Source organism: Amia ocellicauda, chromosome 14 (genome assembly GCF_036373705.1).
Source record: "Amia ocellicauda isolate fAmiCal2 chromosome 14, fAmiCal2.hap1, whole genome shotgun sequence".
Taxonomy (NCBI): domain Eukaryota; kingdom Metazoa; phylum Chordata; class Actinopteri; order Amiiformes; family Amiidae; genus Amia; species Amia ocellicauda.
The window spans coordinates 20506336-20532751 of NC_089863.1; the positions used below are offsets into that span (position 1 = coordinate 20506336).

Consider the following 26416-nt stretch of genomic DNA (forward strand, 5'->3'; position numbering starts at 1 on the left):
CTCTGCACTTGGGTCTGTCTCTCCCTGTGATCCCTGGCATTACATCTATAAAGAGACAAAAGGCAAAAGACAAAATTTCTAGTATGCTGTGCTACATTTGTGGGCACATTTGGGCAGTTAGATCGGTATAATAAACATGACAGCAGGTTTATTGGTGTCACGCAACCTTGGGATCACCTCTTTACTGTAACAGTAGCTCAAGTGATCAGAGCCAGTCTAGGCTGGCCTAGGAATTCCCCATTACAGGTAGGCTGTGGTGAGCCCATGTAAAAGCCCATGTATACTCTGTCTCAGGGGCGTTGCTAGACCCTATTTAGGGGGGCTTTTCATATGATTATGAAGTAACGACGCTGTGAAACAGTCCAACAAACACTGTCAGGCTCCCCTTGTGTTTTCTCTCACCCCCCCCAAAAATAGTTTCTAGGGGGTCGCCCCCCCCCCCCCTAAAACCTGAAGTCTAGTGACACCCCTCTCCTACAATCTGTCGATTGGTTCTTTGTTAGGTGTGTTTTTAGATCTTCTCCTTTAATGATCTCTTTCATTGCTTCTCTATCATCAGGAATGGCTTCTCCTAGTATGCTGTCTGAAGAGCATTTTGAGTGTGCTATATGTCTGGATATATTTACCAACCCTGTCTCCACTCCCTGTGGGCACAACTTCTGCCTGACATGTATCAGAGGGTACTGGGATCACAAAGACATGTACAAATGCCCAGTGTGTATCAAACAGTTTAAAAGAAAACCTGATCTCGGCATTAACAGAGGCTTTGCAGAAATCACGGAGCAGTTCAAGAGGAGGAGGCTCATGTTCCCAGAAGAGCGCTCTGCTCTGCCTGGAGAAGTGCACTGTGATATCTGCACTGAGAGGAAGCTCAGGGCTGTGAAATCCTGCCTGGTCTGTCTGGCCTCTTACTGTCAGACTCACCTGGAGCCCCATCAGAGAGTGGGGACACTGAAGACACACAAGCTGATTGAGCCTGTGAGCAACCTTGAAGACAGGCTGTGCAAGAAGCACGACAGACCCCTGGATCTGTTCTGTAGAAGTGACAGGACTTGTGTCTGTGTGTTGTGCACTGAGACAGACCACAGGACCCACAGCATTGTCCCCGCAGAGAGGGAATGGACAGAGAAGAAGGTGAGCTCCAGAATGATCTCTACAGCAAATTAACTGAAATATTTAGTTATTAGTTTAACTACATTTGATGTTTATACTCAAATTAATAATGAACAGATATTTGTGCAAATGCTTCTTTCAAGGCAAATACCCTGATGTCATAGACTATCCTGTCATAATATCTTGTATATATACACACATATATATACAGTGAGGGAAAAAAAGTATTTGATCCCCTGCTGATTTTGTACGTTTGCCCACTGACAAAGAAATGATCAGTCTATAATTTTAATGGTTGGTGTATTTTAACAGTGAGAGACAGAATAACAACAAAAAATCCAGAAAAACGCATTTCAAAAAAGTTATAAATTGATTTGCGTGAAAATGAGGGAAATAAGTATTTGATCCCCTATCAATCAGCAAGATTTCTGGCTCCCAGGTGTCTTTTATACAGGTAACGAGCTGAGATTAGGAGCACTCTCTTAAAGGGAATGCTCCTAATCTCAGCTCGTACCTGTATAAAAGACACCTGTCCACAGAAGCAATCAATCAATCAGATTCCAAACTCTCCACCATGGCCAAGACCAAAGAGCTGTCCAAGGATGTCAGGGACAAGATTGTAGACCTACACAAGGCTGGAATGGGCTACAAGACCATCGCCAAGCAGCTTGTTGAGAAGGTGACAACAGTTGGTGCGATTATTTGCAAATGGAAGAAACACAAAATAACTGTCAGTCTCCCTCGTTCTGGTGCTCCATGCAAGATCTCACCTCGTGGAGTTTCAATGATCATGAGAACGATGAGGAATCAGCCCAGAACTACACGGGAGGATCTTGTTAATGATCTTAAGGCAGCTGGGACCATAGTCACCAAGAAAACAATTGGTAACACACTACGCCGTTAAGGACTGAAATCCTGCAGCGCCCGCAAGGTCCCCCTGCTAAAGAAAGCACATGTACTGGCCCGTCTGATGTTTGCCAATGAACATCTGAATGATTCAGAGGAGAACTGGGTTGTTGCACAACTCCCAATTAAGCGGGTTGCCCAGTCTTTTGTTTAGGGTTCGTAACTAAAACCACTACCAACGAAGGTAGCGGGGTAGTGTGAATGCTGCCCCCACCTTTTGTGACCCAGTATGGTCTGGGAGGTAAGTGACCAGTAGAAGGCTAACAGAGGCAACCACCAGAATAAGAAAAAGGAATTGATCTTTATATTAAAATTGATAAAAGACATATACAATTAAAAACAGCTGATCACAACCAAACTCCTTCTGGAATTAACCAAAGTAATTTAAACAATCTATTACCACCATTCAATACATTACTAAACACCCCACCCTCCGCATAACATATTGCAAATTTCAATTTACATAATATAATGCAATTCAAAAAGTTAATATAAAGAAATTAGGTTCATCAGAAGAAGGAAATAAACTAAAACATTGTAACCTATACAGCTTTAAATCAGCAGGGGTAAGAGGGAGGACAGTGCACAGACAAGAGGCAGTCTTACAGTTGTCATTCAATGCAGCATCTTTGAAGTCACTTGTCTCCACAGCATTTTATCCCTGCTCGCCTTCTGGCAAATCACACAGAGATTACAATTCAATTTGGTCATTACACATACACTCACCTAAAGGATTATTAGGAACACCTGTTCAATTTCTCATTAATGCAATTATCTAACCAACCAATCACATGGCAGTTGCTTCAATGCATTTAGGGGTGTGGTCCTGGTCAAGACAATCTCCTGAACTCCAAACTGAATGTCTGAATGGGAAAGAAAGGTGATTTAAGCAATTTTGAGCGTGGCATGGTTGTTGGTGCCAGACGGGCCGGTCTGAGTATTTCACAATCTGCTCAGTTACTGGGATTTTCACGCACAACCATTTCTAGGGTTTACAAAGAATGGTGTGAAAAGGGAAAAACATCCAGTATGCGGCAGTCCTGTGGGCGAAAATGCCTTGTTGATGCTAGAGGTCAGAGGAGAATGGGCCGACTGATTCAAGCTGATAGAAGAGCAACTTTGACTGAAATAACCACTCGTTACAACCGAGGTATGCAGCAAAGCATTTGTGAAGCCACAACACGTACAACCTTGAGGCGGATGGGCTACAACAGCAGAAGACCCCACCGGGTACCACTCATCTCCACTACAAATAGGAAAAAGAGGCTACAATTTGCACAAGCTCACCAAAATTGGACAGTTGAAGACTGGAAAAATGTTACCTGGTCTGATGAGTCTCCATTTCTGTTGAGACATTCAGATGGTAGAGTCAGAATTTGGCGTAAACAGAATGAGAACATGGATCCATCATGCCTTGTTACCACTGTGCAGGCTGGTGGTGGTGGTGTAATGGTGTGGGGGATGTTTTCTTGGCACACTTTAGGCCCCTTAGTGCCAATTGGGCATCGTTTAAATGCCACGGCCTACCTGAGCATTGTTTCTGACCATGTCCATCCCTTTATGACCACCATGTACCCATCCTCTGATGGCTACTTCCAGCAGGATAATGCACCATGTCACAAAGGTCGAAAAGGGGGTCAAACACAGTATTAGTATGGTGTTCCTAATAATCCTTTAGGTGAGTGTATAGCCTATACAAGGCGCCCCAACACATAATTTAGAATTTGTTGTGTGTTTTTTATTTTTTTTAAGATAATGTAACATTATTTTTATTTCTTAAAAAAAAACATTCCGGAAAATCACAATTTATTATCATTTATTGTTTTAATATGCTTTCTCATGATTATTGGTGCTCAAAAATGAATTGTTTAATTCACTCATTTCACTTAATTCACACGAGACGCTCAGGCCCCAGCCCGGCCCTTGTCCAACAACTGATCACAATCTTGGCCCGAGTCCGACTGGAGCCCGTGTTTTTTTATGTTTTTTTTTCCCATTACACAGCCTATACTACTGTTGCAGCCATTAAAATTGTTCAGTTTTGTTTTTAATGGCAAAGAAGTTATATTTCTTTTCATTTCTTTATTAAGTTAATTTAGAAAAATGTTTGGAGCATTTTATGTTTGTTAAATTAAAGTTTTTGTTTAAAGTGACGACCAAGCGGCCAGCGGCCGACAGTTAGTTGATCACGTTTGATCAATTTAGACTCTCAAATCAACACTTGACTTGCCTACAATAAAATCTATAGATTTAAAACACTTCAAGCATATCACACAATGTTAGTTTAAATGTTTATTATCACCACCACAGTAAAAAGGCATTTTTGACAAGCTGAGGCAGGCTGCTCTGCTGCTCGCATATAATAAAATAAAACAGGCAGGTTATCTTACCTGACCTCAAAAATCAAGGCATCACCACAGAACATGGCCATTCTTATTTCCAATAGTTTCCAACAGTTACACTAATGAAAATGAAGTCCAATCAAACGAAAAACAAGACAGCCTCCTAGTCTTAATGCAACAGCCAGAAGAACAGTCTCTTACAGAGCATCGTGGAGAAAAAGCAAAGCATCCACAGTGGAGGTTTCAATCCAGTCCTTTACTCTGCTGCTGCTGCCGCTGCTGGGGACACTAACACCGTGCCAGCCAGTGTGGACAGTGGCGGTAGCATGGTCTCGTGTTGTATGTGGGAAACCTGTGTGCGTGTGTGTGCGTCTTTCTATGTTTGTTTTAACATCATCAACTTCTCATAGTTTCTTTTAATTAATTAATGTCTAAAATATAAAAAGGAGGAGGAGCCTAAAACAGGCCCGATGCCCGCGTGTGAACTATGTCGTGAAAATTGACCCGAAGCCCAGCCCTAGGGGTGTAAATAAGTAGGGGCCCGTCGGGCTCTGGCTGAAATACAGGGCTCTATTACCTTTTAAACTTCTTATATATTTTTGTGGGACTGTAACGAATGGTGTGCAAATATGTTACATGTGTTAGGTCTTTTTGTGCCCCACCAGTTCATAAAGCCACTGACGGCCACTGCTAGTGTCAGTGAGCCATCAGCAGTAACTGGAGTCTCTGTGTCCCCCTGTCTGTCCACAGGCTCAGCTGGGGAAGACTGAGGCAGAAGTGCAACAGAAGATCCAGGCCAGACTGAAGAAGGTGGAAGAGATCAGACAGGCGGTGGAGCTCAGCAGAGTGAGTCCTGTCAAATTCTACTAAGTAGGCATTGTTCCCATACAGGAAGATTGGTGTGATAGTTGGTGATTTTAAGATGTTTTCTCTTTCCCAGTGATATCACAGGTCATTTCATTGAGCTTACCATTTTATTGCTTCTGGTCTCCTCAGCTTGGTGTCCAGAGAGAGGCTGAGGACAGTGAGCAGGTCTTCAGGGCTCTGGTGCGCTCCATTCAGAGAAGCCAGGCCGAGCTGCTGGAGCTGATTGAGGAGAAGCAGAAAGCGGCGGAGAGGCGGGCTGAAGGGCTCATTGAAGAGCTGGAGCAGGAAACCTCTGAGCTGGTGAAGACACACACAGAGCTGGAGCAGCTCTCACACACTGAGGACCACATCCACTTCCTACAGGTCAGCACGGTGATATCACTTTATTCACAGTGACATTTATTGACCCCCACATGATGACGAGTATCTCCTCTCTCCTGCTGCAGAGTCTCTCAGACCTGCGCCCCCCTCCACACACCAAGGACTGGTCTGATGTCACTGTGACCTCTGACGTCTGTGTGGGGGCTGTCAGGAGAGCTGTCTCTCAGCTGGAGGAGAGACTCAGAGAAGAAATGCAAAAATTCTATGGAATTGGTAAGTATCTTCTTTCATTAATTCACCTTCAGTCATTACAGGGTCTTATTTCTTCAACCAAGGTTGTTTCAGAAACAGAACGCAAGGGTCTGATGGGATAAAATGATTTCATGGTTCTGCTATGTTTGTATGTGATTCAGCTGTCCTTATATACATTTCTGTTGCTTATTTGAGAAATAATTAGATTGTGTTTTTTATAACAACAGATCAACTGGACTGGCAGGTAAATAAATGTTTACCACATTGTGACAGATAGGGCTGGCACCATTAGAAGGGCACCAAAATCAATATCAATATCAATATCAAGTGTAATCTTCACCATCGTGTTGTTCGCAAAGTGTTTGGGTTTCTAGTGGTGTCATGCATTCTCTGATGTGCACATTCCGAAATGGGGTGAGTGGGGGGAGGCGGGGTTACTTGGTCTACTGATCAAAACAAGACCGTCTGCTTTTTGGTAGAAGAACTCCAGTTCAGAGTTCAAAATGTCCGGAAGTAAATAGTCTCTTTACAGTATACTAATACAAAACGTTTGTATAGCATTGAATCTGAACTTCTCTGTGTTTGATAGAACATCACATGTTATATACTCAATTGACCATTAGGGTGTTCTGAACAAAACAAGCCTGTTTGCAAAGATATCCGATCTAATTTGAGGGATCTGTGACCGTCTGTATGAGTCCACCCCCCTAAATCTGCCTGCGCCATTCCCCACCGGATAATATGGTTACATGTGACACGAAAAACCCTGGCTGGTGTGTCTGTGAGATTGACACAGGCATGTAGCCAAGAAACTCACCTTTCAAACAATATGCAGATTTGGCAGTTAGCATATAGCATCTCTGCACTAGAGGAATGCATAAAAATGTATTATAGTATCATTGTGTGTCTGTACTAATTGCATGGATTTGTAAGTATTATTATTCTTTTTCTTTGTATTATTTAATGTACACTTTTGTTGGCCACTTGGGTATGTGTTTGGACAGCACCTAGACACCTCTCACAAAGGCCCTCGTAGAGAGTGGGTTCTGTTTGTCCTATCAACACACAAATTGGTACAGTTGTTGTATCCCACTGAAGGGATATGTGGAGAATAGGAGCACGTCAATTCGTCCCCACAATAATTGGTCCCAATGTATAGATGATTATTATTTTTTTACATATATATACAGTTGTAGCGTTATGTTGGGTGTATTTTGATAAGAGCATTTTAGCTCTGAGCTGAAGCACTGATCTAAAGAAGACCTCTCCCCCCCAAAGTTATCAGATTTCCTTAACTCATCAGCTTGGAACTGGTTTACATCAAAGTGACAGTTTTGGGGAGGATGGCACCGAGAATGGGCTGAATAGTTTGGAATCCTGCTGTGAGATGTCTGGGGAAGGGGGCCTGTAGGTAATAAAGAAACTCTTTGAAGTGGACGAGAGCCGAAATCCCGACATAGAGCTACGAACCCGGGCCAACCAGCATTTCCAAAAGATGGCATGGATTGACATCAGTCATAAATCAAGCCCCCCTCCAATAGGACACTGGGGGCTGAAACCGAAATCCAATCTCAAAAACTCAAGAACCATAAAGAACAGCGCACGGTCTCTCTCTCTCTCTCTCTCTCTCTCTAACCTGAACCAGAAACTCGCTGCCACAGCTCAACCTGTAGCTCTGTTGCCCGAACCGGAACCAGAAACCAAACAACCATTAAAGGACTTTATTAAATAAAGAACTTTACAGACTGCGCTGCCCGCCTGTGCCCACCTGATCAGTGGAGTTTTACAGCTGGACAATTGACTAAGCTGACTGTATACGAAAGTGTCAGTCATTTAAATAGCTATTTGAGTCTTAAGAAACTTGACCCTTGGAACAAACAGGGCCCTGCTTTCCTCAAAGACTTTGTCTTCAAGTAACTACGGTGGAAACCCTGCTTGCCAAGAAGATTTTGTGCACAACCTTGGAGCCTTCAAACCAGTGGAAAATCTGTTTGGAAAAGACTCTACATTCGCGAAACCCCAACTTCCAGGTGCATCGACTGAGTGGAAGTTCTTGGACAAAGCCGAACCGGACTGCCTTTGTTCCAAACCACACGGACCTCGTGCCGTGTGCTGTTATCTGAGCCCGAAGGCAGAGAGGCCTCTCTGCGAAGAAGTTCAGATAAGTTTAACAGTTTGGCGTTCATGATTCATGACATTTGAGAAATCAATTAGAAATGTTAATCTGTGATTCATAACTCTAGAATGTGTAATATCATTTAGTTTTCTTAAATATAAATGTGTGTTGCATTAAACTGTTTTGTTGATAATTTTAGAAATAAAATCTGTCAACGCCGAGAAGTATCTTCTCACTCCTGTTTAGTCTGAAATTGACACAAGTTAATAGACACCAGATTATAGGTGGCCCTGCCTATCCTTAATCATTGAATAATAATCAGTTAAGGGAAATTGTGGTAACAAGTAATGATAGGATCTTTCTCGGCACCTAAACGTAAATGAGACTGATATATATATAACGAGAAGTTACCTGACATAAATACTAACCTGCGTAGTTATTTAATGTCTGACTAACGATACTAATGAGAACCTTTTTTGTTTAAAGATTTGTGTTATCATATGCGATCCCATGGTCTTTGATTTGGTCACGGAAGTGATTTGTCTTTGATTTGTTGATCTAGAGTTGAATTTTAATTAGTTTTTCCCTTTTGTATAATTAGTGTAGTGCTACATTTAGTCTTTGTTTTTGAATACATTTGACAATTTATATCTTTGGAATTGGTGTCTGCGTCCAATTATTACAGAAATTGAGTTCTTTGAGACCACCCTTTGCCTTCAAACTTGCACACAGTTTGTGAAGGAACTTGGTAGGTAGGTTGGCCCAAACATCTTGGAGAATTAACCACATATGGCAGAATACATTTGGGGATAATCAGATGCTTCCCTCATGGTATTGCATGATGAATAAGTATCTGCCTGTACTCAGCTTTGAGGAGACCATTCATTCTGAACAAATCCTCAACTCCATTTGAAGAAATGCAGCCCCAAACATGCAAGGAACCTGTTGCCTGTAGACACTCATTTGTGTACTGCTCTCCAGCCCTTCAGCGAACAAACTGCCTTCTGCTACAGCAAAATATTTCACATTTTGACTCATCCGTCCAGAGCACCTGCTGCCATTTTTCTGGAGTCCTGGGAGCAGGCTGCGAGCCACTGGAATGTTGTGGCCTAGGTTGAAACCTCCCTTGCCTTGGCCACGGCCTGTTGGGTTGCTGAGATCCCCATAGGCCCTGCTGTGGCTGCCATCTAACTTGCTGGAGATCAGCATATTTGGATGTTATCCAAAGGCTATCCAAAAATATATTATTTTTGAAAGCATTTTAACTTTACAGCATTTTTTCACACCTGCCTACAACTTTTGCACAGTACTGTATATCATTTCCTGGAGTTATATGGTATCAGAGTAGAACACTCAAGTGTAGAATGTATGATGGAGGATAGACCAATTTTCTCTGGGACCAATTGTCGCTGGGAAAATTGAAACAATATTTGTGCCAAATGTACTGTAAATTGGATGAATATAAGTGTATGTTGCTAAGTTTAGTAATTATAATGTACTGTAAATGTAAACAGCGATTTTCTAAGTTTTGTATATTCCAAGTAGTTGGAATTTAAACATTTATAACTTTGTGATGAATTAAAATATCTTAACATGTAATACCTCTCATTAAACTCTCCTCTGTCAGATAGAGGATATATACTCATTTGAATTCATAGACCACAAACCCTGTCTGCACGTCTATCTAAAATGTAGGTCACGTTCACTCATTATTATTTTTATTTTTTATTTTATATGTGGTGTGTTTAAATTGGTAATGCCAGGAGGAGAGGGCCCTAAATTGAGCTTTGATTTTGGCCACAAAATTGACAAATGCACCTTTGACTAAAATGATGTATATTTAATAGTACTTAAAGTGCCAGTAAAACATATATTTAGGACAAATATAAATGAATAATCATCAGTCAAGGATGAGTGAAAGGATACTGATGCTAAGATAAAGCAATGGACAAATTGCTTTTAATTTATTGTTGAAATTATTGTTTTTATTAGTAAGTACTTTCGATACTTGAAGGACTTTAAACTAGAGTGTAAATTCTTTACCTTGTATCAATATTAGAGGAAATAAAATTTGCTGAATAAAGTCCTGCTATCTAGTGGCCCCCATACACATAACCCAAAGCGTTCAAGTCATCTGAAAACGAGACCGGGTTGGTACGCAAGTTACCAGAATACTTAACTAATATAAGCTCAGATTAGCGGTGAGGTTGATCTGCATGAATTCACCTTGAGGCTGTTTTGTTTAAAAAAAGATCTATGTTTACTAAAAAGGTAAATGGACAACATGCAATTGAAAAGATAGGATAGAGAAAAGCACTGTGCATAACATTAAGAGAGAGAGAGAGTTTTGACTCAAGGCACAAAACATATAAAATAGTAATATAAAAGTATAACACTATGATACCCATTCCTACAACTTAGATCCCATATACAACTAGGTTTTATGTAATTGTGATTCTGGTCCCGATTCCTTTCTGGGTTTCCACTTTGGTGTCTTCCAATCCTCCTGGATTTCTACTCCTAGGGTTTTCCACTCCCAGGTTGTTCTGGTTGGCTGAATATCAATGCTGTTACACATTATTAAATGTTCATACAGGAATAATGGTTCTTTCACCACAATGTATTTCTTTCCAGAGCTGAAGAGGATCCAGCAATATGCAGGTGTGTGATTTCTGTTCTGCTCTGTTCTTCTAGTCTCATATGTTTACATGAAAAAATTATTGTTGTCTTCTTTCTACTGCTATGACCCTATGACCTATGCTATGGTCCTTGCTCTTCCTTTTAAATATATTTTGTTATTTGTGAATATTTATTCTCCTCAATTTAGTTTTTTTTGTGTAACTTTACCATGTGATTTTTACACTGTTCTGACAACATCCATTGGAGTTAATTTGAGTTGTCGTACTGTTAAGTTTTCACATTATTTCCACATTATTTGTTTAGCTGGGTAAATAGCACATCAATCAACCATGTGATTAACATATCTTTTTAGAGGTATAGGGAGACTCTGCCCTTTCCTTCAAGTTTCTCTCTTCTCTGATTCACAGTGGATGTGACTCTGGACCCCAAAACAGCTCATCCCAATCTTATCCTGTCTGAGAATGGGAAAGAAGTGAGACTGGGAGACAAACGACAGGCTCTCCCTGACAATCCAGAGAGATTTGATCTGTTTCTCTGTGTCCTGGGAAAGCAGGGTTTCAGTTCAGGGAGACACTACATGGAGGTGGAGGTGGGGGAGAAGACTGGCTGGATTGTAGGAATTGTGAAAGAATCCATGAATAGGAAGGGGACACATTTTCTAAACTCTCAAAATGGTTACTGGGCCGTAAGAAGAGGGAATGAGTACCTGGCATCATCGTCTCCTGCTGCTGTTCTTTCCATGAGCCTTAAACCTCGGAAGGTGGGGGTGTTTATGGATTATGAGGGGGGGCGGGTTTCCTTTTACAATGTTGAAGCCAAGTCTCTTATCTACACTTTCACTGACACCTTCACTGAGAAACTCCATCTTGCCTTGAGCCCTGGTCTCCATCATGCAAGTGAAACCACAGCTCCACTGATCATCTCTCCTGTGTCAGTTTCATCTTCATAAATCAGACTCAACATCAAATAAATGATGATTCCAAGGGCACTGCCATCACACTAAGATGTTGAATGTCAAAGCTACATTTTTGTAATATGAGTCTGGAGCTGATTTGGGGCATCAAATATCCAAAATAATAAAGGTGAACATTTCTCTAATTGGTTAACTTCAGTTTGTCATGACATTTGCACTTTTTCTTTAACTGTGCAAAAAAAAACACAGGATTTAGGGAAACCATTAAAACATTTTCCAGCACTCAAGCCTCATTGTAAAGATTGATGATCAGTTGATAAAGTTTATACTTTTCATGATGATACCCGATTAAACTGTTTTTAATACATTTTGTTAATTAACTATTCAAAATAAATAAAATACTGTAAAATGTAATTGTACATGTATTCTGTAAAAAAAAGATTTGTGGGATTTTAGAAATTATAGGATATTAATTTTGACAGCCAAGTTACAAAGCGGAACTGCACTCCCTCTCTATACAGCTCTGATAGTTTGGTTGGGCTTTACTGCTGGTAAACTAAATCACACAGAAGCACCATTCAGATTTGAAAGGCTTTTGTATTCTTTCAAAAATATCAATTTCAGGCTGTACCAGTTATTTCATACTCTTCAGAACAAATTGAAAAGCAAATCACAAAAAGGGTGATTTTCTTTAAAGTTTTGTTACCTACCTTTTTTCTTTGACACTCCTAGCTACATTAATGAATGTTCATGCTAGGTTTCTCTTACCCATACCTTGGTTTTCCTTAAGTGCCATGAAGAAATAAATACATAATAAGCAGAATCTCCTAGAAAAACTGGAACTGGTTTAAAATAATCAACGGGTCCTCTGTTTCACACATATTTTTGCACTTATAATGAAATAATCTAGCAAAGCAATTATAGATTGCTTATAGGTAAAAACAATACAAGAAACATATCTTAATAGTAGTTAATAGTTAAAATGTTCCTACTAATTAAAACTGAAATACTATTTATCTCTGCTCAGAGGATTTATGGTACAAGATGTTTTGGTGTTTACTCACACACACTCACTAAATACTTAAGAACACATAGCTAAGCAAATTTGTCAGTCAACTTAAAGTTCCCATGGGAGGGTTAGGTTTTTGACTGTACTACAGGGTTCCCACGGGTCCTTGAAATCCTTTTGTGAATTTGAGAGAAGAAATATCCAGGCCTTGAGAGTTTTTGAAAATAGACATAAATAGACATGGGTCCTTGAAAGTGCTTGAATTTATATATTTTGTATAAGAATAGAAATAGAAGTTTATTTGAATTTTTTTTTACTTACACATTCAAGCCTCTCGCTCTTTTTAATTGTCTGTGAGCTTCTGTAAAGCCTGCTAGTTCTCATTATAAAAATTCTCAGTGTTGTAACAGAAATTACCCTTGATTTATGTCTCAAACTGCCGTATTGAATTTGAGGGAATTGAGCCTGGAAAGTCCTTGAGAAGTCCTTGAATTTGATGTTTAAGAAGGTGTGGGAACCCTGATACTAGAGTGATACATAATTAATTTTAACAAATTAGTACTTTCAATTTTATAATTTATATTCATACACCAATTGATGGCTTGGTTGAAACCTCGGTGGGGTTTCACATCACTGTAAACTGTTACACTATTAAACTGTTAGTCATATCAGTTTCAAAGCTGTACCAGAAGATACTTTTGTCAGTAATGGCTGACTGTTGAGAATCATCACTAAACTCCCCCAATTTTCTCCTCTATTAGAAGTTATATCCAGGTAATAAATATATAAATGTGAAATGTGCTACATGTATTCAGAGAAAATACTACACTAATAAATTAGGCTGACTCTTTTAGCAGTTTAGTTGTAGCTGATCCTTATTTCATTTCACCTCTGTAAATAACCCTTCCATCACACATCTTTCCAAACAAACTATTTTACTATTTTCAACACCCTTAGCCAAGCCACAGTAGTTTGTTATTTAATTTAGATTATTAAGACATTATAAACATTACTTTAAATAACATGGACAAATATCTTATTCGGCTCATGTACATACGTGACAAATAATTTGGAGTCATTTATTTCAATCCACTTAATTTTGTAGTAGATATAGAAGTAGGCCATTTAAACATTAAGGTACATTGTTAATTTACACTTACCTACTCCCTAATATGTACTTTTACCTGTACTTATCCATGCTCTTTATAATGACTGTTTCCTCAATGTGTGTAGCACTGATCTAACTTACCACATTTCTTCTTACACTTCAATTAGGCTACCCCCTAACAGGATTCATGCATACTATTTTGTACTAGATTTCAGTTTTATTTACATCAGTTATTACATACATTATATAATGTATCCTTTGTTCTTTCCTAAAGTTTTTGTGTGATATGTGTGTATTAATAGTAATGATTTCTATACAGAATATGTGGGAAATTTAAACTTCACTCCACGATGCTTAAGAAATCAAAAAGACGGATCTTTACATATCTACCTTACAAAAAGAAGTACAATTAACAATATAATTATTTGTATGTACACTTTAGGTATCTGCTACAAGAAACTTGTAATTTAATTTCAAACTCTCAAATTGACATGACATGAAGTTTCCCATACTCCCAGATAGTCCAATTTGGGATTTATTTGCGGTACATACCCTTCCTCTATACGTCTCTAAAGGGGGAGATTCACCTTTATTTAACTGTAACCAAAATGCTCCACAAAGCAGAGAAACCTGAGCCCCTGTATCAACCAAAAAATATACTACCTCCTCACCCATACAACCTTGTAAATACAGCCCCATCCCTGGAATATTAAAATATATCTCTTGGTCAGGTTAGTTTAAATCACTTGAACAGGAAGGGTGTAACCTACCACCCCTGCCCTCTCCCGTTCCCCTGTATCCTAGGGCACTGTGCTCTTAAATGCATATCAGTGCCACATTTCCAACACCTTCTCTCCTGGGCACAGTTACACACCAGGTAAGATGGGAACTGTAATTGTGAAGGACACCTCTCAGCATTTCAGCTTTCTAATGGTGTAAAGCTATCTCTGATGAGAAGAAAAAACTACTGTGGTCTGAGTAGGAATAACAAATCTCAGAAAATATTGGCAAATCTGATATTTTCTCGAACCAGACACTCTACTGATCGAAACAAGACCATCCGTGTTTTGGTAGAAGCAAGATGAGATGGGATCTAAAGTAGGAGATGCATCTAAAGTGATTTCTCAAAGATGCCTCTACTCAGTACACCTTATATACAATCTTGATCAAGGTTTTTGTGCATGTAGCAATCCCCCTTTCAACTAAAGTTAAAACGGGAGAGTGAAAGACATATTTATTTATTAGCAGACGCCCTTATCCATGGCGACTTACACAATATAAGAGCAATACAAAAGTTAAATAATACAGTATAAGATTACAGATCAAAACAATACAATTACAAGTTCAAAATTACACAAGTGCATAGGAAAAGATATACAGTTAATACAAAATACAAGTCCTACCTCTGTCTGCATTTCATACGCGTTTGTGTGAGCATTTCATATGGATGAATGAGAGGTTTTTAAAATGTGTGTGTGCGAGCATTTCATATGTGTGTTTGAACATTTTAATGTGAAATTGAACCTGTGTATTCAATTTCGTATGAAATTCAAAAGTTTGAATTATTTCCTAAACGGCCTCTCATAAGAATGGCTTTGTTTGATATATGACTAAAGTTAACTAAATATATACTCAGTTACCATGTAATGCTATAGTGCAGTACACTATTACAAGTACATATTACTTCCTCTAGTCGTCAAGATTAATTGGTATAATTCAGTACAGTTGATTGTATTGTAGTTAGAGGATTTGATCTTTAGTGAGTAGGCTATTATTAAAAACTAGCATAAACTGAAGCAATTGAAAAAGTGACAGGGCTTCACCACTACTGAACACCTATTTCCTTGCACCGTACATAAGAATATGAATCTAATGATGAATGTCGCAAATGGTCAGTTCTCTGCTGTGAGTAACAGAAGAGTATGGATAAGGGCATCTGCTAATAAATAAAGAAGAAGAAGAAGAAGAAGAAGAAGAAGAAGAAGAAGAAGAAGAAGAAGAAGAAGAAGAAGAAGAAGAAGAAGAAGAAACCATGGCTCAGACAAGAGCACAGCTTAAAACTGCATTTGTCTGCTGTCAGCTGTTACCATGTTTCAGGAGCAAACACTGCATCTGTGCCAAGACAGGTGGGACGGGTACAATACTTCACTTTCTCTGTCTGTTAAATATGTTCGTAAGTCAACCATTTAAAATATTAAATGAATGCAAACATTCAAATAAAAATTAATATGTAATCATATCTCTCGCTAATTTACGTCTTTACACATGAGCTGATAAATTGTAACAAATTAATGATTACAGTATAGCTATATTTAAACGAGACATATCATTATTATGACTATTTCATACAAGATACATAGCCAAATTTCATCCTTTAAAAGTGTTTATTACAATCCCCACAAATTCTAAAATTAATGACTATTTTGAAATTATATATAACAATGATTGTCCCCAACACTTTTACATCTTATTATCGCCTATCCTGTCAATTCAACAAGTCTGTGGTAACACCTTTTCAAAACCTCCTGCCCCAACTGTTGGGTATTTTGTGGGATTTTCTATGAAGTGTCGCAATCTTGTGCACATCCTGTTTATCAAAGAATAATAAAACTGCAGTTAGGGGATGTCCCGTCGAGATTAAACCTTAAAATGCTTTGCATGTGCCCATAGTTGTGGTAAGAGATTTAATTCACCTTACTTCAATAGAATTTGTTCCAACACACGTTAGCTATTTTCACATATAGTCCTCCAAACTCACTTCACTTTAACTGGACCAAAAAGTGGACAAAGAGAAAAAGAGCCCAGTTCTCCTTGCATTCACACTGTCCCTAGCCTTGAAAGAAGACCCAGATCTGTTTCTGGTCCAATTCAGCTGTGATGGAGTCTCAGTCCACTTACCATTCACACTGCATGGGCAAACTCTTCAGTCAAGCACAGATCTACTGATGCACAAATAATTCTCAGCGTCAAAACCCCAGGTGTGTGATGATATACAGATCACATGTTCTGCGCAGAATCTGCTCATCAACCCATTCTGCAGACAGATGCGGGGCCAGGACAGATATGGAAATCTTAACGTGGACCTTGTCATTGAAGTTAAAACATTGCAAAGACGCACTAGTCTAACAAAACTCATTACATTGCGATACAATTAAACCACAGGGGAAAGGGAGTTTGTTGTTGTTTTTATTAACTAGATGCTGCTGTACAATTATTTAACTACTTCTTAGACCAGGGTTTTCATAATGTACTGTTGGAAAGAGTATACATGTACAATATGTCACCCCACTATTGCTATAGGGATGTATTGCACCTTAACTGTAATGCCATATTGCAACATAACTAACTGCCTGCCCTTTTCCGTGGTCTTCCAGGCCTTTTGGTGTTCCTGAGCTCACCAGTGCGTTCTTTCTTTTTAAGAATGTACCAAATAGTTGATTTGGCCACAACCAATGTTATTTATATCTCTCTGATTGGTTTGTTTTGATTTCTAAGGCAAAACTGAAGGCAAAACGCCCCAAGAACAAGCAGGAACTAAAGACAGCTGCAGTGCAGGCCTGGCAGAGCATCACCAGGGAAGAAACCCAGCATCTGTGATGTCTATGGGCTCCAGACTTCAGGCAGCCATTGACTGCAAAGGATTTGCAACCAATTATTGAAACTCACAATTTAATTCATGATTATGTTAGTTTGTCCAAATACTTTTGAGCCCCTAAAAATCTAAACATGAGTGTAATTCCTACACTATTAACATAATTTGGATGTAACTACCCTCAAATGAAAGATGAAATTCTACATTTAAAGGACATCTTGACTGTTTCCTTTCAAATCCATTGTGGTGGCGTAGAGAGCCAAAATGATGAGAATTTTGTCACTGTCCAAATATTTATGGACCTAACTGTAGTTTATTGAAAAACAATGCATATTTCAATACCTAAGGCTTTGACGAACATTTTCAGTCAAGTGTCAAATCTGTTCACTATTACTGTGTGGGGTGTGAAAGCAATAATAATAATCATAAAAATAAATTCAGCTTCTTTATTTTTTGACTTTATTGCAAACTGTCCACTTAAATGCTGTTTGATAAGTACATTATACTTAAAAAAATAATTTAACAGAGGTTGTTCTGAAACGATAGATATAAAACACATTGTGGTTCTTAAGCAAATCCATATTGTTTATCAACTAGAATTTTAAAGTAGTCCAAACTGGAGAAATTGGATCAGTCCTCTGAAGTTTAAGAAAAAGTGATTGGAAAGGAGATGAATATTATGAAAAAAAAACAGAAAACAACCTCTGCGTTTTTCAATGCAGACAATAGGAATAATATATCTGTAAAAGGCTTCAGGTGCAGTGTATTGTTGATAGGAACATATTATAGGCTTTCTTTGTCATATGATAAAATTACAATTTTACTACAAGCTTCTTGCAAACTGTGTTAGAAATAAAACAACAGATCAGAGAAAATTATATGATGCATTTCTAGTATGCTGTGTTACATTTGTGGGCACATTTGGGAAGATCAGTATAATAAATATGACAGCATGTTTATTAAGTGTTACTCAGCCCTGGGCTCACCTCTTTACTGTAACAGTAACAGTAATTCAAGTCATCAGAGCCAGTCTAGGCTGGCCTATGAATTCCCCAGCTCAGGTAGGCACTCCCTTTCTCGTAGACCTTGACTGTGACCCAACATCTTGTACGCACTTTGCTTTTACTATCCAGGATGTAAGACCTCATTTATTGTATTCACTTGTGTAAATTAGAATTTGTAAAAATGTATTATGCTTTGAATTGCTTTGTATTATGTAAATCTGAATTTGTATTGTTTTATGCCTTGCACTTAACTGTATTTTTGCACTTTGTATTGCGCTTATGTTTTGTAAGTCGCCCTGGATAAGGGCGTCTGCCAAGAAATAAATAAATTATTATTATTAATAATAATAATAATAATAATAATAATAATAATAATAATAATAATAATAATAATAGGCTGTGGTGAGCCCATGTAAAAGGGTATGAAGGTATCTTATACTCTGTCTCCTACAATCTGTCTATTTGTTCTTTGTTAGGTGTTCTCTACATAGATGTTGAGTATCTTCTCCTTTAATGATCTCTTTTATTGCTTTTTTGTCCTCAGGAATGGCTCCTCCCAGTAATATCATGTCTGAAGAGCATTTTGAGTGTGCTATATGTCTGGATATATTTACCAACCCTGTCTCCACTCCCTGTGGGCACAACTTCTGCCTGGCATGTATCAGAGGGTACTGGGATCACAAAGACATGTACAAATGCCCAGTGTGTGTCAAAGAGTTTAAAAGAAAACCTGAACTCGGTATTAACAGAGGCTTTGCAGAAATCACGGAGCAGTTCAAGAGGAGGAGGCTCATGTTCCCAGAAGAGCGCTCTGCTCTGCCTGGAGAAGTGCACTGTGATATCTGCACTGAGAGGAAGCTCAGGGCTGTGAAATCCTGCCTGGTCTGTATGGCCTCTTACTGTCAGACTCACCTGGAGCCCCATCAGAGAGTGGGGACACTGAAGACACACAAGCTGATTGAGCCTGTGAGCAACCTTGAAGACAGGCTGTGCAAGAAGCACGACAGACCCCTGGATCTGTTCTGTAGAAGTGACAGGACTTGTGTCTGTGTGTTGTGCACTGAGACAGACCACAGGACCCACAGCATTGTCCCCGCAGAGAGGGAATGGACAGAGAAGAAGGTGAGCTCCAGAATGATCTCTACAGCAAATTAACTGAAATATTTAGTTATTAGTTTAACTACATTTGATGTTTATACTCAAATTAATAATGAATATATAATTGTGTGAATGCTTCTTTGAAAGCAGATACCATGTTGTCATAGCCTATCCTATATCATAATATATATTATACATATATTCTAACCCAGTGTCAATATTTAAGGTCAGAATTAGAGGACATAATGGCATTCAGTTACATTTGTGTAAAGGCTAAAATAGGAATCTGCTGGATACAACATTTCTCCTTTGTTAAATAGTGTGCTATTAGTCTGGAGCCCAGTGTCAATTTGCCATCAGCAGTAACTGGAGTCTCTGTGTCCCCCTGTCTGTCCACAGGCTCAGCTGGGGAAGACTGAGGCAGAAGTGCAACAGAAGATCCAGGCCAGACTGAAGAAGGTGCAGGAGATCAAACAGGCGGTGGAGCTCAGCAGAGTGAGTCCTGTCAAATTCTGCTAAGTAGGCATTGTTCCCATACAGGAAGATTGGTGTGATAGCTGGTGATTTTAAGATGTTTTCTCTCTCCCAGTGATGTCACATGTCATTTCATTGAGCTTACCATTTTATTGCTTCTGGTCTCCTCAGCTTGGTGTCCAGAGAGAGGCTGAGGACAGTGAGCAGGTCTTCAGGGCTCTGGTGCGCTCCATTCAGAGAAGCCAGGCCGAGCTGCTGGAGCTGATTGAGGAGAAGCAGAAAGCGGCGGAGAGGCGGGCTGAAGGGCTCATTGAAGAGCTGGAACAGGAAATCTCTGAGCTGGTGAAGACACACACAGAGCTGGAGCAGCTCTCACACACTGAGGACCACATCCACTTCCTACAAGTCAGCATGGTGATATCACTTTATTCACAGTGACATTTATTGACCCCTCCATGATGATGAGTGTCTCCTCTCTCCTGCTGCAGAGTCTCCCAGACCTGCGCCCCCCTCCACACACCAAGGACTGGTCTGATGTCACTGTGACCTCTGACGTCTGTGTGGGGGCTGTCAGGAGAGCTGTCTCTCAGCTGGAGGAGAGACTCAGAGAAGAAATTCAAAAACTCTATGGAATTGGTAAGTATCTTCTTTCAGGAATTGACCTTCAGTCATCACATTTATTTCTTCAACCACCATTTTCAGAAACAGAACGCTAGGGTCTGATGGGATAAAATGCTTTCATGGATGTGCTATGTTTGAATGTGATTCAGCTGTCCTTATATACATCTTCTATTGCTTGTTTGTAAAATAATCAAATTGTATTGTAACGTTTTTTATACCACTTATCGACTGGGCTGGCAGGAAATTAAATGTTTACCACATTGTATCATAAACCACTATTAGGATGATGTATATTTAATAGTACTTCTACTCCCTAGAGTGCCAGGAAAATGTATATTTAAGACAAATATTAAAGAATAATCAAATTCTCAATTAATAATGAAAGAACTAAAACCAGTGCTTTGATTCTGAATAGCAATGTGGTTATACATTATGAAATGTTCATACAGGAATAATGGTTCTTTCACCACAATGTATTTCTTTCCAGAGCTGAAGAGGATCCAGCAATATGCAGGTGTGTGATGTCTGTTCTGCTCTGTTCTTCTAGTCTCATATGTTTACATGAAAAAAATGTTGTTGTCTTCTTTCTACTGCTATGACCACAGGGGCCTTGCTCTTCCTTTTAAATATATGTTGTTATTTGTGAATATTTATTCTCCTCAATGTAGTTGTATATGTCTAACTTTACCATGTGATTTTTACACTGTTCTGACAACATCCATTGGAGTTAATCTGAGTTGTCGTACTGTTCAGTTTTCACTTTATTGCCACATTATTTGATTAGCTGGGTAAATAGCACATCAATCAGCCATGTGATTAATATAACTTTTTTAGTGATAAAGGGAGACTCTGCCCTTTCCTTCAAGTTTCTCTCCTCTCTGATTCACAGTGGATGTGACTCTGGATCCCAAAACAGCTCATCCCAAACTTATCCTGTCTGAGAATGGGAAAGAAGTGAGACTGGGAGACAAACGACAGGCTCTCCCTGACAATCCAGAGAGATTTGATTATTTAGTTATTGTCCTGGGAAAGGAGGGATTCAGTTCAGGGAGACATTACATGGAGGTGGAGGTGGGGGAGAAGAATGGCTGGATTGTAGGAATTGTGAAAGAATCCATGAATAGGAAGGGGACACATTTTCTAAACTCTCAAAATGGTTACTGGGCCGTAAGAAGAGGGAATGCGTACCTGGCATCATCGTCTCCTGCTGCTGTTCTTTCCATGAGCCTTAAACCTCGGAAGGTGGGGGTGTTTGTGGATTATGAGGGGGGGCGGGTTTCCTTTTACAATGTTGAAGCCAAGTCTCTTATCTACACTTTCACTGACACCTTCACTGAGAAACTCCATCTTGCCTTGAGCCCTGGTCTCCATCATGCAAGTAAAACCACAGCTCCACTGATCATCTCTCCTGTGTCAGTTTCATCTTCATAAATCAGACTCAACATCAAATAAATGATGATTCCAAGGGCACTGCCATCACACTAAGATGTTGAATGTCAAAGCTGCATACTTTTTGTAATATAAGAGTCTGGAGCCCATTTGGGCCATTGAGTATACAAAATAATAAAAGTGCACATTTCTCGAAATGGTTAAATTGGTTTCCAGTACACTGTGCACAAAACACAGGATTTTGGGAAACCATTAAAACATTGTGCAGCAGGGAAAAAATTACAGATATTTAGTGGATATTTGTACCCTATTGTTTAATATTTAGGGCTTCATTCTAAAGATTGGTGATATGTTGATACAGTTTATAATTCTTAGGATGATTCCTGATTATACCTTTTCAAAGGTAACTATTCAAAGTCAACAAAATACTGTAAGTATGAAACATTTCCATGTGAAATGTGAAAAAATATGTTATGCTACATGGCCAAATATTATTTCTATTTTTCCTAATTGGGATTTTGTGTGTGTTTCTGTTGTAATTAAACTGCTATGCCCTAGATATCCCTGCAGCCTCTTAAATGGTAATTTAATACTTTAATGTGTTAAAAGAAACACTGATACATTTATAGTAATAAATATAGCAATCTAAAAGCATTCCATTGAGTTAACTCAGGCATCAAAATACACCTGCTATTCTGTAAACCAGCTTCCAAATAACCTTATTATTATTATTATTATTATTATTATTATTATTATTATTATTATTATTATTATTATTATTATTATTATTATCTTCACAGCATTGATTTTATAAATTCAATATTTTAAATAAATTGTTAAGGGAATCTGTGATTTTGGGGTGTTTTTTTTTTTAACTCTTTTGATGACAGATTATCTGTTCCTACTAGTAAATTAAAACATTTAAAGTATGTATGTTCTAATTCTAAGAAGAACACTAAATAAATGTCTGTAGCTGCAGACACTTCATCAGCACGCCAATGTGTATTACGGAAGCCGAGGAGTGCAAAAGCGAATCAAACTCGTTAGCAGGACGTTGCAGCAACCGGAGAAGAAGGCGCTGCTGCTACAGGAGAGAGAGGCGCTAACTTGGAAAACACGTCGGCAACCAGAGGAGAGAAAGAGCTGCAAACACCTGAAACATGACAGCGGCATTGAAACAGCAGCGACATTTAGAAACGCGGGGCGGAAACAGGATTCTGTGGCGGCAAAGATTATTATTATTATTATTATTTGTAATTATTATTTCTTGGCAGACGCCCTTATCCAGGGCGACTTACAACATAAGTGCAAAAATACAGTGAAGTACAAGGCATCAATCATTACAAATTCAACTTAGCTAAAACAGCAATTCAGAATAATACATTTTACAAATTCCAATTTACAATTTGCACAAGTACAGTAAGTGAGGTCCTGCATCCTGGACGGTGAAAGCTCAGTGCTGTCAAGATTTTCCAAGAGCTCGCCTAGTTTCCCCTGCCTGCCATTGTGACACATGGCTCTCTGTGTTTGTGGACAATCTCTGCTGTGTTTAGGGTCACCGTGTCTCCAGGCTAATCGGAGGACGAAATTGAACTACATTCATGTGTTAAGTAACCATTTAACTAAATTAATAATAATAAACACTTATTTAAGAGTATTATTAAGCTAATAGCCCATTACCAGGATACAGCTCTGCTATTAAATACATCACTAACTAGGGCTACCATATGGCTCCAGATAATTGTATATAATTGAATGCTTTGAGACAGAACAGGATTTCCAAATTCCACCTAAACTGAACAGTATATTTACCTATAACTTGCATTGGCTAAACCTTTGCTGAGATTAATCCTGTGGCGGAATTGCTACAGAACACAGGGATGTTGCTTTGATCGTATTGACATACTGGCTAATTAAATATGACCAAAATAGAAAGTAAATAGCAACCGGCTGCATTTAATTGTTAGTATAATACAATGAATTGCTGTTGATGGTAATAGCACCATTATTCATTTCAGTTAAATGGTTAATTTACACTTTCATGTAGTTCAATTTCGTCCCAATCCGGTTCGGTCTCACGTCCTCCGATTAATGCTGGTCACACTACATGCTGGTCTGCAGTGAGAGACGGGCTGCTGCGTCGCTGCCTCCGATGCGATCGACTTCATTAAACATGTTTCATACTGACGATCGTGGAGAGAGACGAGCTGATGAAGAAGAGAGAACAAACATGACAGGAGAATAAGATTTCCATTCGCCTTTATTAAAATACTTCAAATACCAGTGGTTGCTTCGGCGCAGCTTATTTAAAAATACTATAATTCAGGGGAAATCATATTTTCAAATACCAATTAGTATCTGTAATTGAGCCAAGTCTGCGCGAAATAGCGACCCCTGCCCTGCGCTGCTCACTCTGTGGGATGGATAGAGCTGAGACTGGTGCTCAGCTGCTCACCCACATAAAACAATCAGATATAATCAATATTGCATGATAGGGGCTTCATTTAAAAGGGGGCTTCACCAAATTACCCAGCACTCCTGTTGACACGTAAGAGGAATTAGTACCCAATATCAGTAATCATGTATGGCTTGCCTATAACACCACACACAGCATTAGCCCCCCTGGCAGACAACGATACATTCCACTACACCTATATGTCATGATGTAACTAGTGGCGACAGCTTGTTAAGATGCCCCTTATTGACAAACGTTACCAATTTTATCATTTGGAAGTGAAGGCAAATATAAACAATATTACTATAAACAAGACAGCAGGCAGATTTACAGACACACTACTCCATATCAAACATTGATAGTTAATACATTGCACACATGAAATTCTGTTTCTGATTTACCAGTTTGGGAGCCCATGATCAAGTGACATTACTATATCTGACATTCTTCTAACATATCTTAACTAATGACAGAATATTGCACCATTTGAATAAAATAATGGTTAAAATAATGTCTACAGTACTAATTCAAACTAATATGGCATTGACTTTATAATACTGTACTGTGATCTATACTAATAGCTCATCTTCACAAGCTGCTGTTTAATAAATATACCTACTAATTATTCATTCTCAGAGCTTAACATTTTGATTTCTTATTTTAGTTCTTATTTTACTCTAACTGAAGTGGTGAAGAGACACAGTAACAAATTATAATTATACTGATTTGCATGGAAGAATGTGCTTAGCTAAAAGCAAGAACACCAAAATCCAAGAAAGAGAGAATTCACGAATGCAGATGCCTCCAAACAGGTGTATACTGCATGATACAATTTACATCCTATCTTGTTCTGTGGCATGTCCAGCTGACCTCGAATTTGGATTAAGATGGCATTATAGCAGCACATGGGCGCACACGCAGCGGTTTGTGTTTTCGGTTAAACTGCGCTGCTTTTACAAGCGTTGATTGGGTTACTGCGTTACATTTAGATCCATTTATTTCTTTATTTCTTCATGGCACTTAAGAAAAAACAAGGCATGGTTGAGAGAAACCTAGCATGAACATTCATTAATGTAGCTAGGGGTTTCGAATAATTTTTTTTAAAGTCACCCTTTTTGTGGTTTGCTTTTCTCTTGTTTCTGAAGAGTATGAAATAACTGGTACAACCTGACATTTTAAACTTAAATTACAATTAAAACAAGCTCTTTAAAAATGAATTCTCTCTTTCTTGGATTTTAATTTCATATCCGAAATATTGATTCATTGTTATCATACACTAAAGATATACTAGCTGGATGTCAAAGTCATGTTCCCAACCTTGACACAGGTTATGCAGATCTCTCTGACAATCCCAGTCAATAGCTGTAGTTGTGAACGTGCAAGAAAGGTTTCTCTTTTATACAGTAAAACAAGTTGAGAATGTTCATGTACAGTATGTTGAAGATACTTAAATAAATATTTTGATAAAGATTAATACCTCAACATGTTTACCTTTCCCAGTACTTGTTGCAGTGCAGGAATAGTGGGTTAAGCCAGGGAAGTTTGTATAGTGCAGTGTGTTGCACACTTCTTGCACGCAGCAGGCTTTCAAGAAAAAAAAAGCGATATGAGTAATGGGGGCCCTGTGCCCCAGTAGAGCTTTATGTCTAGCAACGCCCCTGGTTTATGCACTGCAACCCTACTATAATATCGCTCTCTGTGTAGTTCTGGATGGACTGTTCACATCCTGCATTAGTTTCTCTTCTGTTTTTCCTTATATATCGAAAGTAATGCACGAGCATCACGGTCATCGAATGTGCGCTTTCGACCACAATTTCCAACCCTATTTACTGATGTCCTTCCCATAGATTTAAATGCAGATGTAACTTTAGTCACTGTTCCTATTGAAACACTAGCCAGTTGAGCAGTCTTTTTGACTGAAGCTACTGCCATTCGTGCCCCAATAATGACCCCTCTTTCAAAGTCACTTAGATCCTTTCCTCTTGCCATCTTGATCCAAATTCGAGGTCAGCTGGACCTGCTCGGCATTTTTATACATGCCACAGAACAAGATAGGATGTAAATTGTATCATGCAGTACACCTGTTTGGAGGCATCTGCATTCGTTATGTTCCTCCACTGATTTCTTCAGGTTTTTCCTTTAATTTGTCACCCGTCTGTATATATAATAACAATAATAAGAATATTAATCATAATT

General features: G+C 38.9%; 2 protein-coding genes across 3 annotated transcripts; both read left to right on the plus strand.

Annotated features, from left to right (window-relative positions):
* The first annotated feature begins 494 nt into the window (after window positions 1-494).
* Window positions 495-11813, plus strand: LOC136767950 (E3 ubiquitin-protein ligase TRIM39-like). The gene is made up of 6 exons (XM_066722041.1): window positions 495-1134; window positions 5112-5207; window positions 5358-5591; window positions 5675-5822; window positions 10552-10578; window positions 10965-11813. The coding sequence occupies exons 1-6, from the start codon at window positions 529-531 to the stop codon at window positions 11504-11506; spliced, it is 1653 nt and encodes a 550-aa protein (XP_066578138.1). The 5' UTR covers window positions 495-528; the 3' UTR covers window positions 11507-11813.
* Window positions 11814-18726: 6913 nt separating this feature from the next.
* Window positions 18727-22035, plus strand: LOC136767805 (E3 ubiquitin-protein ligase TRIM39-like). Of its 2 annotated transcripts, none has more exons than XM_066721816.1 (6): window positions 18727-19305; window positions 19681-19776; window positions 19927-20160; window positions 20244-20391; window positions 20864-20890; window positions 21266-22035. In XM_066721816.1, the coding sequence occupies exons 1-6, from the start codon at window positions 18730-18732 to the stop codon at window positions 21805-21807; spliced, it is 1623 nt and encodes a 540-aa protein (XP_066577913.1). In that variant the 5' UTR covers window positions 18727-18729; the 3' UTR covers window positions 21808-22035. The 2 variants fall into 2 exon arrangements, with proteins under 2 accessions (XP_066577913.1, XP_066577912.1); XM_066721815.1 differs by having other exon boundaries at window positions 18730-19305; window positions 19927-20169.
* The last annotated feature ends 4381 nt before the right edge of the window (window positions 22036-26416 follow it).

Coding starts and splice junctions, on each gene's coding strand:
- LOC136767950 (XM_066722041.1), top strand. CDS start 529: ATGATCTCTTTCATTGCTTCTCTATCATCAGGAATGGCTTCTCCTAGT. Junction 5,208..5,357: donor AGGCGGTGGAGCTCAGCAGA/GTGAGTCCTGTC, acceptor TGGTCTCCTCAG/CTTGGTGTCCAGAGAGAGGC. Junction 5,823..10,551: donor GCAAAAATTCTATGGAATTG/GTAAGTATCTTC, acceptor ATTTCTTTCCAG/AGCTGAAGAGGATCCAGCAA.
- LOC136767805 (XM_066721815.1), top strand. CDS start 18,730: ATGGCTCCTCCCAGTAATATCATGTCTGAAGAGCATTTTGAGTGTGCT. Junction 19,777..19,926: donor AGGCGGTGGAGCTCAGCAGA/GTGAGTCCTGTC, acceptor TGGTCTCCTCAG/CTTGGTGTCCAGAGAGAGGC. Junction 20,891..21,265: donor GAGGATCCAGCAATATGCAG/GTGTGTGATGTC, acceptor TCTGATTCACAG/TGGATGTGACTCTGGATCCC.